General features: G+C 41.3%; 1 protein-coding gene across 1 annotated transcript in view; it reads right to left on the minus strand.

Annotated features, from left to right (window-relative positions):
• The window catches only part of LOC113042438 (zinc finger homeobox protein 4-like), a 75448-nt gene that overhangs the window by 26266 nt on the left and 32165 nt on the right, over positions 1–17017 (minus strand). The window contains 1 exon segment of the mRNA XM_026201304.1: positions 10733–10964. Within this exon segment, the coding sequence (XP_026057089.1) occupies positions 10733–10964 (232 nt within the window).

Consider the following 17017-nt stretch of genomic DNA (forward strand, 5'->3'; position numbering starts at 1 on the left):
ATGTTGTGACATGAAACCGTTAGCATTAGGGTGGAAGAATGGAAGATGAAAGAATGTTCTTGGGAATTGATGATTGCTCACAAGGCCCTGATTTCAGCCTTTAATCTCATAGCACACTCAAATTTCCCTCTGTACGCTGCTGGTTTTGGCAGCAGAGAGAGGGGGGCCAAATAAGTGAGGCTAGAGAGAAATTAGATGTGTATTATAAACTATAGTAATGGCATACATTCAGCTGTAATACACACTAGGTGGTGGTATACACCCAGCTGTTAAGTTTATTCAGTCGCAATGTACTTTGAGAATTATCTCAAGCTCTACTGTAGTACATAAAGGTTATGCATTATACATCAAGACTGGAATCATTGTATATCTTGTATATAAATATCTTATTTTTTTGAATAGGCTGATGTATATTTTTCTGTGCATGCTCATTACCCATATTTTAGATTTGCATAAAACACAAATAATTTAATTAATTCAAAAAGCATAATAATTAAATAATAATTAAATATCTGTTCAATTTATTTCTAAGCGAATTTCAAAATATTTTTTTTGTAAATTTTGTATGGCCTAAAATATATCATGTATTTGAATGATTTCATTTTTAATATATTTAGACAAAACAGCAATGAATTTTAATGTTGGCTATTTATCCATAATTGCCATGACATTTTATATTTGAAGGGTTCATTTGCAAAAACAGATAACTCCGTTTTTAACTATTTTCAAAAATCTTGATTTTTGACTGTGAATTCCAGTTAATGTCAATCAAACTGCATTTGGGTTATTTTGTTTAGGTTAAAAAAAATAAGTAAAACAAATACAGCAAACTAACACAGAACACAATGAAAACATGATAACATAAAAAAATGTTTTTTTTTATTGTAAATAAAAAACAGAGTTATGTGTTTTTGCAAATGAACTCTATATAAATTTCTATATAGATATTTATATAACTACTGGAATTCTGTAATATTTAAGAATATTTATTATCTAAATATTATTAATACTAATAATATTTAATATTTCCATATACTGATATATTTGTATTGTGACATAGCTGGCAATACCCAGCCCATTTTCATCTTCCTCTAATGGAAAATCGTAACGTGGAGAGTTCTTGGTGTGTGCTTTGTAAACAATGCACTCCATTTTTATAAATTGGGTCCCTTTTATTAAGCATGAATTCCTCAAATGCCCATGTTATTCACAACATGGCCTGGGCTGATGAAGACTGGCCTATTAAGAACCTCCAGAAGCAATTAAAGTGACAAGGAGGCAAGGCCCTGATGTGGACATTTACTATGACGAGCGCTCTCCAAAGTGAATGCCCTTATTAAGAGCCACTGTTCACCTCTACAGCCTGCCACGATGAGACAGAGAGAGAGAGAGAGAGAGAGAGGGAGAGAAAGAGAGAGAGAGAGAGAGAGAGAGAGAAGAACAACATGTCAGAGGCAAACGCCTGGAGAAATACCTATTCCTGGAGTGAGGGCGATTTGGTAATGAACCTTTCAATTCACTCCTGGGGTAATACATTCTGACTAGTGCATTAATTACTCGATAACATCCCATCAAAATGCAAATGCAGCACTTGACCCACAAGAGTGTCTCATTGGCTCTGCACTCGCTGGAGTTTCTGTACAAATCGTCTGTTTTCCTTTATCAAACAGAGCGGCGGTGTCATATCGGGGAGGACAGGGTTGCTCGCTTCCAGCCATGTGTGTGTTCGGTCACACGGGCCTGACGACCCCCCCTGTCCCCTCACAGTCAGACAGGACCGTGGCCGCATGCTAACACTCTTAATTGCAGCACTTGAAGACAGTGTGCCGCTCAGATGGAATATTTCCCCTCTGCCTGGCCATGATCTGACAAGCTTGAGACAACGCCTTAATGGCTTTCCCAGTAGGGTGGGGCGAGAGGAGAGGAGAGGAGGAAGAAAGAAACATGGAGGAAATGAGGAAGGTGGTCAGAATCTTTTAAAGACCTCGAGAAAAAACGAAGATTTCAAAAATAAGGTTTCCAAACTCTTCAAGACTGATATATTCATGATGCTATGTCATAATGTCAACTTATCGAAATAAATGGTTATAGCTAGCCAAAAGAATCCTTTCTTAGCCATTCTGTGTTATTATAAAGGTAGCAGGCTAAGCTGTTAGCTTTTTAACTGAAGACTAACAAAAAACCTGGGACTGACTAGCAAATCATAGTTCAGGTCTGTGACGTAAACATGTTAACATAAAAAAAAAATCTTTCATGTGTCACGCAAACTTCCTGTTTCTACTGGAAATACCTTAATAAAGGATGTCGCTGAGCGATTTCTTGGGGCCTTTCGGACAGCTCTTCTCGAACATGGCCAAGGTTGTCCGAGAGATGTCTTTCTATCAACAGGGCTGGATTACGAGCTTCAGCTGTTAGATGATCCTTTCACGCAGGAATGTCAGACAGTCTCACGCCACATCAATCCACCCATTTTCTCGTCCCTCTATCTCCTTTCTTGACTCCTTGTTCATTCAAAATGATGACTAATTAAGTCATAAGCGAATCGTTCCTGGGAAGAATGGCGAGATTCTGAAAGCGGAGCTGTAGCTTTAAGCAGTGGCCGTGGAGAGGAAGCCCTGATGAAGTGACTGTATTGTGCCGATCTCTCGAGCAGGTCATGGGAAAGCGAGCTGACAGGCATGAGGTGTATTATAGCGGAGAGAATCAGTGTGTACGGTATGAGGCATTATCAGAAACACAAGCATGTGACAGCGAGAGAGAGATGAAAATGACCTTCTGTGGCACAGATCCTTCATGCATCCTGAAGGTTTGGAGGTGTCTGTGCTGTCCTATTTCGCCGTACATACTGGGATCTGGATCTTATTATCAGTTTGTTCCTTTTTGGACCACGGTCGCCTCTGAATGATGAATTATTCAGACCGAGTTAATTGGTTTGTGAGAGGGTGTCCACAGAAGAAGATATTCCTTAGCAGCGGCTAATGAAAGAAAAATACCCACATTTTTCTGCCGTTTTAACCCCTACGCTTGCACACAAAGGAGCTGGTCGAGCCCTGGAGGGGATGCTTGTTTCAGGTATCCTTGGTTGTAATTGTGAGGGCTGAAGAGCTATAAATGAGCTCGAAATCACCAGGGTTTTTTGGCCCATGTATTATGCAAATGCCACAGAAACACTCCAGCACACCTAGACACAGTCAATGAACAATCAACAGGCCTTCGCCTCAATGACAGTACTTAACGCTACCTATTGTCGCTTCTGCAAGTCTCCTAAGAGTGTGTACGGCATTAAATTCCCATCAGAAATAATAGCTGCTCCTCCTATTTAAAAGTAAACTTCACCGTTGATACGTTCACTGACAGGTGCGTGCATAAAGTTTATGCACCGTAAAACATAATGGGGAACACACACGCTCATACACACCTGCCCTGGATGCCCCCCCCCCCACCTTCACACAAACAAATTAAATTAAAATCCTGCATGACCGCGGAGTGGAGCACTCTACTTAAGCAAGCCCACTGTCTTCTGATTAAAGAAAAAAGCCTTTGCCCTAGAGAGCGAAATTTCATAAAATACTAGTGCCTGTGCTTGATGAATCATGTCTCTTTAATACAGTGCAGTATGATGGAAGAGAGGAATCATCAACTGCTGCTGCGGCTCCCTCTGATAACACCCCATCTGCAGATTGCCTTGATCAGATTCGCATTTTATTTAAAACAGGACCAATCCCGAGGCCCGACTCCTTTTAATTTGCATATATTAACAGGGTTCAAATGCAGCAATAGCTAGGAGCACTTCCCAGTCAACTTCCCAATCTGCCTGCATAATGGCAGCCTATTAAATAGAGTTACTCATCAGTGCAGGAAGCAGACATGGGGAAAAAAGATGGGAAAAGGCAGCCTAATGTGAGCGTTTGCATTTATGCAATTGGACTGAAACGGACGTGTTTGAATATCCCTGTTGTGTTGCTGTGAACATATTATAAACTAACATTCAGTACCACGTGAACAAATTGAGCCTATTTACATTCGGTTATATTTCACATAATCCATTGCATTGGAAAATAATAATTCTCCACATTTTCTTTTCCTGCCAATGTAAACAAAGCTATGAAGGAAGTAATCTATTAACCAAATAATCCATCTCTAACTTATACATTTCCCCACCTGAACGTTCAGGGAATGTGTCACGTTACAGGAGTTAAATGCATTGCGAATGGCGTTTCAGGTTGTCTTTAAGTCATTTCCTTGGTCCAGAGGGGATGCTGTCTAACACGCGGTGGTCAGTCGCTGTAAGAGAACATGATGACAGAATTAAGCCTAAATTCCCAGCTGCATTATCACTGGCCCTGACCGGCGCTGGCTAAATCTGCAAAGCTTCCTACGGTTAGCCACGATTAGGCACTGCTATAGATAATCAATACTGCCTATCAATTCCATACTTTGTTGTGATGGATGAGGTGGATGGGGAAAAGGAAAGGGGGAAACAAGGAAAGCAGTCTCTATCAGAGAACAAGACAGGGAGCAGAGGAGAGAGAGAAGATGATAAACAGACCAATGCACCATCTACGCTAAACCAAAGAGACAACAATTAAACATGTTAACATTAAAACATGAGTTAATAGAGTTTGTTCATTGCTTGTTCATTTATTTTTCAAATTTTTCATTATACAGTGATTTATTTAGTTATTTTTTAAAATCACATTAACCAAAAATAAATGCTGTATTATTCATTATGTTAACTATTATACATACTGCCATTCGAAACTTGTGGTCAGTAAGATTTATTTTTCTAACATTACAAAAGATTTATATTTAAAATAACTGTTTTAAATACTGTTCTATTAAATGTTTTATTGATCAAGGAATCCTGATGAAAATGTATCATAGCTTCTACATTAATATTAAGCTGCTCGACCGTTTTTAATATATACATGCCTATATATATATATATATATATATATATATATATATATATATACTGTATGCATGTGTGTGTGTGTATTTATATATACATAATAAATATACACAGTACACATATATTATGCAAGGTCAGAGAGACAGCTAGAGATGGTGTGGGGAGGAGAGAGAGAGAAACAGAGGGCTGATGGTTGGAGGGGGTGATGGTTGGAGTCAGGACTAATTACTTGCAGGCAAGATGCGGTGGGGAGGACGGGGTCACTAACTTGACCCTGACACCTGGACGCCTCAGTCATCAATGGTCTGCCGTCTAATCAGAAGTGAAGGGATTCAGGGCTCAGCGCTCTCTTGGAGATGATAGCTAATGACAAGGGTGTTGGATGCGCAGCCACACACGTCACACTATTGCAGTCTCATCACAAGTTTAACCCAGTGGAAGTATCTGTGTGTGAGAGATCCATCCATATTATCACACATTAATAATAACACTAGTCTGCTGTTGTACTGCTTGAGGCAATTAGTTAATTGCTGCTTTATCAGAGCTCTATGCTGCATGTCTTTGTGACGTCCTCCAAGCTTTGACAATGCCTTGTTTCCCCTAATGCCCTGTGACAGAGAGCATTGTACTATCTCCTATGGTTAGTGTCAGTGGAGTCACCACACAATGAGGAAGCCGCAGAGCAATTTCCCTCTCCCTGTTTGAATTAAGACCAGATCAAGTCTCTGTAGGCTGTCAGCTAACACCTTTAGCGGTCATGTGTACTGTACTGTCTATTTACTAAAACACGGCCCCTTTAGCCACCTGCTCTCTATGCAGGGCTTATTAGAATTGTTGAGCACAAACAAAAATGGGCCTACTTTTTCAAGCGTATGTAAATCGAAACTGTCATGCTTTTCTTAAGGTATCACATTCCTGGTTGTTTACTACCTGTCCGGCCACTGACGAAATAAATAAAAAAGTCCATATGGAGTGAAATAATACATTAGTATGCAAAGAACACGTCCCTCTGAATTTAAATAAGCGTAATGGTTTAAAGTCAGGTATGTTAATGCGAATAATCATTGCAATTTCTGCTAATTTTAACTGTCAGTGGCCACAACAGCCTGTGAAAACATGAGGTAACAATTTAGCTTTTGTATCACTGCTTTCTAAAGGACCATCTCGTTGAAAGAAAAACAACCGGGGACGCTGGTTCTAAAGCATGTCTTTTCAAAAGCACTAACTGGCTATTTTCGAAAATAATTTTGGACTTTCTGCACGCAGAAACCGCAGAATAATTATGATAGCATTGGATGGAATTATTCAGAAATGACTCAATCTTGAGTGCCTGCCATCTGAAAAATGGTTTTGAGCTTTTCTGGTAAAATCACTGCTCTTTGCAAAAATAATAACACACATACGCATAACTGACTTATTATGACATGAAAAAAAAAAATGATTCGAGCATCGAGTATTGTCTCCATTTAATGATACAGCAATATAAACTCGGGGTCGGGCTATGGATCTCCTGAGACAATTTATGTCCATCAACAAAAAGCCTCTCTTGGTGAAGATCGTGTTTCACAAGGGATGGCCTATTTTCTGTGAAAAAGCGTTCCTTTGCAATCACTGCGATGGCACTGCTTCCTGTAGAAATGATTTTTACACCAAAAACTTGGTTATCTTGTAAACACACATCTGCTGTTCTATCTTGTTGGGGATTTGTTTTTTTCCAAAACTTTCCTCAGGTACGATACCAGGGGAGTGAAAAAACACCGCAGGCTTGTGTTCCTGCAGCCTGGCCCGTCTCCGTCTAATCACAGTGGAATGTGGCCGCCTCTGCGCCTCCTGCTTTGTGTAAGGAATCAAAGGAAAAATGGATGGCCTTGCATTAGTACATCACCCATGGCTAACAGAATGATGAGACCGATTTGGCTGTATGTCATATCTTTCACTTCACTGCTTTCCCATTTCAGTTTATGTAATGGCTACAAATTATGGCCACAAACCCTGGAAACACTGTCTTGGGATGAGATCTTAAAAAGTAACTGTTATAATTGCTTGTGTGCCCTCAAAGTAAAAAAAAAAAAAAGTAAAAACATAAACCGTTAAAACAACTTGTCATGGCGCTGAAATGCAGATGGATGAGGATGGGACCACGGGGAAAAACAGAGCAGCTTTGAGGATCACGTTCAGAGTGTAACCGAACAAAGCCTGTCGTCCTCTTCATATACACGCTTGCGTCAGGCTAAAACAAAACACGTCTTTCTTTCTCTCTCTTTTGTATGCCAATCTATATCAGAAAGAGACAGAGAGCATGTCCATTAGTGCATGTTGTTGGCCTACAGCTGCCATGAAAATGGTTCTCACTGCATTGGTGGTAATTTGGCCCTGGCTGCAAACCTCCTGGAGGATTATCACTCAGAAGAAACAAAAGAGTGGGACATGCGGGGCTCTCTCAGGTCCCATCCGGCAGCAGCATTTAAAGACGTGTTCATCTCTAAAGTCAGCTAGGCCTTTTGTTTAAGCCCCTGCCAGACAAAGGTCTCCTCTTCTTGTCTAGTTTTAATACACATGGAAGGAGGGGGGTAAGTGTGGTGGGGGAGACTCTCAGAAATAATTACCTCCATAAGATCCCATCTCCTCTCCGAGAGCCACGACAAAATGGAGAAGCAATCCAAGGATGCAAAAAAACCCTTTATGCATCAACAAGCCCATCAGGCATTTTACAGGCCAAGCTACAAGGCAGAGAAATAGGTCCCACTCCACACACACGCAATAATAGTGCTTTCTTCTTTTGTCTTTCTTTAAGGGCTAAAATACATGCGAACACACGCGCACACACACACAACAAAGACATTGTTACTGTTATTTAACCTTTTTATCACAAATACGAATGTGTTAAATATTTATATAGAAATATCACATAATATAATGCAAAAGAGAGTCGTACAATGGATAAAATATTAATACAAATAGCCTTACTTAAGCTATAGATTTAACTTTATGGGAAAATTACAAGCAGTAGTTAATCTAGAATGGAAGTCATATATGTAAATATAATTTAGAAGCTAATAAACAAAACCCTGTCGCATTTTACACATTCCTGCGTATTGCACATCTGTGTAAAATATGAGTTTGTAGGGGCCACATATACGCCGCACTGTGATTTACAAATGAGGGGCGCCACTTCAAAAACATGCTTAACCACACAACCCCACTGCCTTTCCAGAGTCTCAGCTTCATGATGTTTACCTTGTGTAAATGATGAGCCTTCTGGGTCCGGAGCGCAGGGAATTACAGTCGCCCTGGGACAGTTGGCAGTCTGATTCTCAGGGAGGATGGGCTCATATAGACTCTTTAGGAGGGTATATTACTGTTAGTGCACTGCGAGAGATCTGCCATACTTTGTCTCGTTTGGCTAATTTAGCACGTTGGGCTCGTAGAGGTCGGATTCATTATCACGCACCACAGCAATCCTGCCACTAAAACCGGAATATACACAGCGCAAACTGTGTGCAAGGCCATGTTTTAATGCTTTGTGTTTATCAACAAAAACAACGCTGGTGAATTTCTGCAGCGCAAACCCTTTTCGGCATGCTTTTGTAGTCTAATTAAACAATAAGCAGTCGGATATATGGCCCTCGTGCTGCAGCATGGCTGTAGTTTGCTGAGTGTGGCTTTTGGCACTAATGCATTTCTCCTTTATTTAACCAACATAAGCGCCACAAAATCTCCCCTTAATTACATCTTAAAAATGGCATCAGAATTGTTTAACGAAATCCATTCACATGTACATGAAGTCAGTGGCATTCTAACCTTTATTTCCAAATGGTTTTATAATTATTTGGCGGGTTTCCACGGAGCTGCTTTTAAAAGAAAGATACAGGTCAGCAGTTAAATAAATCTTTTTTTTTCTCCCTTCCTTTTCTCCCTCTCTTCATGAAACTGACTAATGACCAGAAAATGCTAAACTAAGGAGTTATACCCACGAAAACCAACCGGCCCCCTTTAACATAGAGCTGTAATTCAGCGAGGGCTGAAATGTTGCTTACTCCAGGACCTTTTCTCTGGAGTAGAGACACAAATTATTACCATCACACACAGGCAGGCACCCGGCCCGGTCCTGAGAACGCACTGGGCACTGTGTCACGGGGAGGGCAGACTCCCCCCGGCCCTGCCAATTTATCCTCCCCTCCCTCCTGCGGTGGCATTTGGATAACGTTTTATTTATTTATTTACCGCTTACACTTGCCAGGTGGAACAATTAACAAAAATAAGTTGCGATTTATCTGGTGCCAGCGATCCATTTCCTTAACCTCGCCAGTGTTTGGCCTGTTTGAAAGCACTTCAAACATTAGGATTACAGGGTTAAACTACCTGAATAATCTCTCTCCTACTAAGATCTGGAGCTGTAAAAAAAAAAAAAAGTTTAACGGCACCCTCTAACTCTCCCTACGCGCTGCGCTTTAGGCTCGAACCTATTAAAGCTAGTTACTCTTTAACTGAAATAAGCGTAGTTGTGTATAATCAAAACATTAGCTGCTCTGGAGTCCACCTAGAGCACCAAAAAACAACGACAAAGGGTTTATCTTTTCCGTAATGTACTCTGTCTGCAGTCCGCCCACCTCGTCTGCTTGGTCTGACGTTCATACAAGTGAAAAAAAAAAACTACGGTCGTTAAACGGCAAGCATAAATTCTGAATGAGTCTGTTCGTTTATACACATTAGCGCTGTTATGAAGGACTGGGGTAAATATAAAAGCCATGAGCTATAGCTGGAAACGCTAGGAGGAGAAGGTGAGACTTTATAAAAACCTTTGAATTTGAATATGTTGAAAGGAAATACACATGATATGGTGTTTACTAGCAGGGGTCCAAAAATAAAGCAGTCTGTGGGATACAAATGTTGTTTTCTGGTACTTAAAACCCAAATAATGTTAACATCAATATATTCACATGCAAAGACAGGTTAGAAAAGTGAGGCTGTGTGTGTGTGTGTGTGTGTGTGTGTGTGTGTGTGCGCAACAGAGGTAGGTTGTCTTTCTAAAAGCAAAATAATGATTTATCTAACTGGTCCTTTGGTGCACCCGACTCCGAAGCACCTTTGATCCAGATATAATTAATGCCAAATGTAAAACACACTCGTTTATTTCCAATATGGGTAGTTTTGGAGCTGAAGTCTCACATATGGTTCTCCGTTTAATCCCATCTGGTTCTGGAGTTCATATATAAACAGGACACTTTGGGGAACAGAGATTAATTCAGCTTTGGAATGCCATTGAAAACGTGTTAGTCGTTTCCCTCGGCCAGGTCAGGCAAAGCAAAAACAAGTTAAGTGCTCATTTGGTCGTGCGGCATTAACGTAGGCATTATTATACATTGGACCCTGACTCGCTCTTATGTTTTAAATTACAAGTCCCTCTCAAATAAAACTATTAATCTTTTCTTTTCTTTTTTTTTTTTTTGGTTTGCGTCTCTGAATGTTTTACAGTCCTGTTACACTTATTAGCTTCTGGCAGCTCCAAAACTTTTAAATGAAAGCCAAATTGCTTTGGTCATGAGAAAGGAAATTAAAGCTCACTCCAGGGGGAAGAATTTCACTGTGAGATCCTCCCAAGGTAGAGTTTCATAACCTTCTGCATGCCTGCTAAAGATGTCACTGCGTACGGGGCCGAGTGTGGTACTGATATAAAAAGACGGTCCGTAATGGGAACAACATGTTCATTTTAGGGAGATTAGGCAGCTGGCATGTTTTACATCTGGAGAAGAGGTGCTCCAGGTTTGGGTTTGAGGGAGGAGGTACGTGCTATGGGAGTGGGCTAAATGGTGCACTCACCGGATTCGTTCGGAGGGTAGTCCTTGACGAAGTAAAGATCAGCGAGGTTGTCTTCGTCGGGAGGAAGGCCCTGCTGGTGCAGCTGCAGCTTGCGGAGGCCTTCGCTCTGCTGGTGCTTGACCGACCGGAGGTGCTGCAGCAGGTTCAGCTTGGCTCGGCTGGAGTAGTCACACAACGCGCAGTAGTAGTAGCAGGACTCCGAGTTACACGCACTCTCTTGTTTTAGCAAGTGCTGCAGGAGGGGAGGAGGTGCAAGCACAGATGGAAAGAGAGAGAGAGAGGGAGAGAGAGAGAGAGAGAAGGGGAAAAACTCATTAGGGGCTATACGCTTCACATGAAATTACAGCCTTCGTTTGTTTCACGGGCTGAGACAGCACCTACATGAAACAGATACTTCCTTTCCCCCATAATAATCTCCCGACATGAAATGCATTCCTTCCAGCTTTGTCCCAAACATAAATACTGATAACAAAGAGAGATTGTCAAAGCCGAGTGCTTTAGAGGGGCTGCCCAATGAGGAAAGACAGACGAGGGAGAGCGGCCGAGGTGCGGAGGGAGAGACCAGCCAACGCGTCTCCGCCTGGCAGCGCGTAATCCAGGACATACGAGTAATTTACCGCGACAAAAAGTCCAGCTTAACTTTAAGTCTGGACTGTCCAACTTTAGAAAGGGATAAGGGGATGAAAGAAGATGGGATCTGGTGGGGGTAATTTACTATCTGGGCAGCGATAAAGATAAGAAAACAAATCTGCCAGGCCTTGGCCATAAAACTACCACAGGTCTGTGGCTTCATTCGGTAGGAGAGAGGCACCTCGGCTTCCATCCTCCTCATAAAGGCCTACGGACAGCTGTGAAACAGTTTAAACACACACATAAACGCAAGTTCAGGTTTATGTAGTCTAAATATTCACATGCTGCTTTGTGTATGTATAGAGAGGCTTATGAAGGCCTGTGGTGAGTTAGTGGACGAGAGTGGAAGCTAAACCCCCACGTGGCCTCTCTCTCTCTTCTCCACTGACACAAAGACCCCTGTTACTCAGGCCCCACTGTATGTGTGTGTGAGAATCGCACAGTGGTTTTACTGCCAACATGCAGTTAATGTTTTGAAGGCAGATTCTAGGTATTTTAAAAACTTTTTTTTAAATTTGCTAAATTCTATTAATCCATAATTCTGTTTTTTAAATAACTGCAAAAATACAGATAGGCAGTTTAGTATATTAACAGTATTTTAGTTCTGTCACCCAGCTTTTATATGCACACACACACACAAAGGTAAAGATTAAGAGTAAATCCTGGCTACTTTCTCATGCTAATTCCACCACTATTTACAGCTATTAAACTGCACCTAAATGCTTTATTTCTCTTGGCGTTCTGGCTTGCAGTGGGTCAACTGGTACGAATAAGGTGGACTGCCTCCTTCCCCCTCTGCTTTTAACAAAACCCAAACTGGATTGGTCTTTTTAGGGGACAAGCACGCACGCACACACACTGAGCTGGTGGGGCTTCCTAAGCTTGTTAATTCTGACAAGAGACTCCAAGCGGAGGCTAGACACAGAAGGAGAGAGAAAGTATTTAAAACAGTGCTTTGTAGGCGAAATCCGAACTGTCCAGCTTTGCGTATTGTTCTATTCAGCTCTAATGTGTTTCAAACAGCAGGGCTCCTGCATTCAGCCCTGCCTGACAATTCTGCACTTTAATTTGGGCTAAAGTTTTGCATTAAAATTGTGCAGTAGTGCACCATGCAAGGCCATAGTAGGCCTCCCCTCCATCTAACACACATACAAAGCCCCCAGTCCTGCAAACAGTCCCTCCTCCCTCCCCATTCCCCGGGCAAGCCAAGCATATCAAGTGTGCCTACAGTACTCCCAGACTAATGAACAAGGCGTAAAAACAAAAGGCCGAGTGAGGCCTCCATTATCGGATCTTCCGCTAAAACACAAAACCGGCCCTCTACGAGCCTGAAGGAAGTACCAGCGTGCCTGCAGGTGTGAGCCGGCTCAAAGAAAACCCTTTTGACAAAACAGATTCTTGGACTGTCAGGGATTAGAGTCATGGCACCAGTGGTAGCACACATCTTTTCTTTCATAAACTCGGCAGAATTTTCTCACGAGTCTGCAGGGTCGCGCTCCGTAAGGGGCTCTCTGTGGCCATTGAAACGTCTTAAGCTTTAATTAAGTTGAAGTTGTCAGAGGAAAGCCTTTTTGGCACAGATTCAAGGTCATTAATTACAGCTATCTTTGTTTCTTTCCAAAGGGAAGCCCTTTCGATGACATGCAGGGCTACTTGTATGAACTGCCTCCCTGTAAACAGACTCAAACCCGGCTTAACTTACACTTTCGGACATCCGCTACATGTAGCGGTTTAGGCCTCATCTGCATGGAAATTAAGAGGAGAATGTGCTCAACCTTTCCCAAAAAACAAAAATAGGTCAATCTAATTCCTCATTTAGAACCAGATGTCTTGGGAACCTTTGCATCATAAATTCATCTTAGGTAGTCGTACGGGTAGTGAAACAAAAAGACAAAACATTCCATTTAGACTTAAGATGGTTTCTGGGAAAAACAGCAATATAATTTGTTTTCTCTGCATGATGACTAAACCTCATTAGGATGAATAACTATCACTAATAAACAAGCATTTGCTCAAGGGCTATTGGCTAGCTATTGTTGCATTCATATCCTCATATTGCATTTATGTGCATCTTCTCCTGAGTCGTAGCTTCTTTTAGCAGCCTCCATTACTAATAGTTTCATTCTAATATGAAATAGATTTGTGTTGTATGTGAACGAGGCTGACCGCACATCTTAAATTATTCTGAATCGCAATCGCAGCCGAGTATTCATTTTTATGGTCCTAATAAAATACAATGCGAGCAGACATTAAACAACGTTTAAAGGGCGAAAGAGTGCGTAACTCTAGAAAATATTAATTTATTCACTATCAGCATTCCTGCTTTGTTTGTTTAAGACCTATATATTGAAATCAAGTATTTTTCTTCCTTCTTTTATAGACCCCTGTGGCACCGGTGCAAGCTGTTCAGAGACTTGAGCCTGGGGTTTTTGATTTATGAGGTTTAAGCTTACCATTTTTAGTACTGCCAGACTCACAAAGCCGTTATATACTACCTGCAAAGTTCAAAATGTTTGTGGCACCCCGTAGCAGATTCTGCCCACCGAAAAGTCAGGATGCTGCTAGCAAAGAAAAGAAGCCCTATTTATTACTAAAATAAATAAATAAAAAGAATAAGACTTTGGTGTTTCTCACCTCGAATTGGTTTAGAAGAAAACTGGAGGATAAATTGCGCGGTGGTTCTGTCAAGCGCTAAGAAAATCTCTGAAACTGCTCCAAATGCTGTTGTTGTGGGTGGCGAAGAGGCTATCTATGACAATATAGCGGCGCGATCTCGCCTTTGATGGGTAATTGTTCTAGATTAGCATTTGGCAGACAACCAAGACTCAAAAACCCCATGGGGTCCAATCATTTTAGCTAACTTATCATTCCGGGGTGCCCCTCGGCATGCCAACGAGCACATCCAGCCAAACAGGATCCCTGGCACAGGGGTCTGAGGAGGAACACCCACCTCTTGCTCTCTCTGGGCTCTCAGGACCTAATCAGGCATGAGCTGGGTGACTCTAACGCAAAGACGCCATCGTACGGTGCTGCCAAAACAATGCAAATCAAAGCACCAGGGACTCCCCATCACCTGTCAAACTAGGCCCCAATTCCCAGGGAGTGTGTTTTTTCGTAACCTGACGAGACTTATTTATTTATGCTGACTTCAATGATTACAAAACACCTCTCGTTGCCTTCCCCTCTGCCCGTCTGCTGTTGGCAGTAGGAGACTGGTTTCATTTGTACTGCCTGCAGTCACAAAACAGACTCATTAGTGGCATTCAGAATATGGATAAGGGCTGTTTGAGACTGGATGTTTATTCGCTCCGTTCTACTTGGATGACAAGACTCCTTTAGACAAGAAAAGGAAAAAAAAATGAAGGGTTAAAAAATATGCTGTTCCTAAACGAAAACAAATTAGGGCATTCAAAGACTTTTTTTAGGTCATTAGTGAAGGAAAAAAATCCAACAAAAATAAAACAAGTACTAACGGTTTTTGAGCATTTTTTTTATAAATCCTATCAGCACATTTTTTTTTTTCAATTCTTGTTTGTATGCTTTCGAAAAGGAACTTATTTCCAGACCCTGAGCGAGAAAAAACCCAAATAAAATAAACAAAAGCTTGTTTTGTTCCTCAAAGCATTTTAAACACATTCCAGTCTTACTTGGAGACTGGCCAGGTATACGATTCCATCAATGCTGACACCCTCCAAACACATGTTACCAGTAACTGCTATTCAGCCTGGAGACATAAATGTAATGTTATATCATGGGTACAGCAGGAGCTGGCAACCTGAGCGAAATTCTTCTGCAAGAGGTATGCCCCCTACATTCCATTCAGAGATTGCACACAAGGCCACCGTCTTTTCCGCTACAGGCACAAAACAAGAGCGAAAAACCATCTCTTTTCTACTTTCCCTCTTCCCTACCTCAACAAATCCCAAGGAATGCATCAAAGAGCCCCAAATTACCTCCCCTATTTATTTTTTTCCTCCGAATCCGTCTGGTTCATCATATGTAATTATGGCTTAGGACATTCCGCCAGCGCATGGCTGTATGGTTAGCTGCTTAGGTCATATAATAATAATAATCTTCCTTGCAAATGGATGCCAAGTTAAATAAGTGAATTAGCACAATGTGTCTTTCAGCAGCACACTCTCGTCTGAGGTGGCTTGTGGAGACGCAGTAAAGAGAGCGGGACACACCCCGGGGACCCTCCAAAATGACTAAACCCACAACTGCTGTAGCGTCCGTCCACAGCCTTTCATTTACTGTAATCACGCTCGGAATGGACAGGCCGACATACGCCCCATTTTTCCAAGGACACTCGTTCTGCGAAGCTACAATGTACTGTGACTACAGCAGTTCGCAATCAGGCCTTCAACAAGTCAGTGCAGTCTGTGCCATAACTTTGGAATCGTTCATATAAATGTTGGCCAGCCAAGCGTGGTCCAAACAGAAATCCACCAAAAACACATAAATCTGCAAATTGACAGCCAGTTTGCGGAAAGTTTTAAAAGAACATCTGTGTGTTTCTTTGGAAATATTGTTTTTCTTCTCATGTGCATTTACATTCATATTAATCATGTCAAAGTGTGAGTGTGTGTGTTTTACCAGACTTTTAATATGTGGATTGATCCGCGACGCAATATTTCACTGATCGCTGATAGAACCAATTCCTATTGGCTCACTATAAAAGCAAACAGCACACGGGGCTTTAGGTGGTAAAGAGACGAAGAGGGACACGTGAAAATAAATATTTCCATGTGGTGTTGATATTGTTGATCTGGCATATATCAGGCCTACAATAATGTTAATTTGACAGAAATGAATGAACGAAAAACATTAAGACGCTACAGGGTTCATGCAACGGTATTCCTAAATCACATACTCTTCCCACTGGACTTTCAGAGTCTGTCGAGGGTCAAACAGAGTTCCTGATGCAGCAGAACAATATGGGTTAACTGACACCCTGAATACACAAAAACAAAAGTCATAATGCTCATATTTCAAAGATTTTCAATATAGCGAGCTGCCTCTATAGACAGGACTACACATTTATAATGTTCATGCTTAGGTAGATTTTTGAAACAAATCCAGAGACTCTGGTGATGACATCCTGTTGTTGCTGATTGGTAGCCAGATAAATGAACCTCTTGTCTATATAATAGAATCACTGGACTTAAACATGAAGCAGGAGCAATGGAAAATTCCATTTGCATATCACCTCTCACCTCTGTAGTTGATATGGAAGATTAAGAACTAGTCCTTAATCTTCACTCCTCTAATCCTTCCCACTGCTAAGACAGACACGAGTGTTCGTCTGCTCCTCAAATTGCCTTAAAAGAAAGCAAACTCCCTATGAAAATGGAGGTGTATTTATATTATGGTGATTTAAAATCTGTCGCCTGGACACTTCTCTCCCATTAAATCCACTGACCTTACCATTACCCTTAAAAGCTTTGCCTGTCTCCATCAGAAGGTGAAAAAGACCAGAGGCTTCACCATCATCTCTATGCCACACTATCATGAAAAATTAGCTTTTTTTGCAATTGAGCATAGTGGTAAGCCTAAAATTGGTTCAAAATCTGGTCCAAGTGGCATGACTTTATTTTGAGTGAGACTTTTGAACACATCATCATCAAAAAGTTATGAGTTCATAGTCTCAGGTGA

Source organism: Carassius auratus, chromosome 24 (genome assembly GCF_003368295.1).
Source record: "Carassius auratus strain Wakin chromosome 24, ASM336829v1, whole genome shotgun sequence".
Taxonomy (NCBI): Eukaryota; Metazoa; Chordata; class Actinopteri; order Cypriniformes; family Cyprinidae; genus Carassius; species Carassius auratus.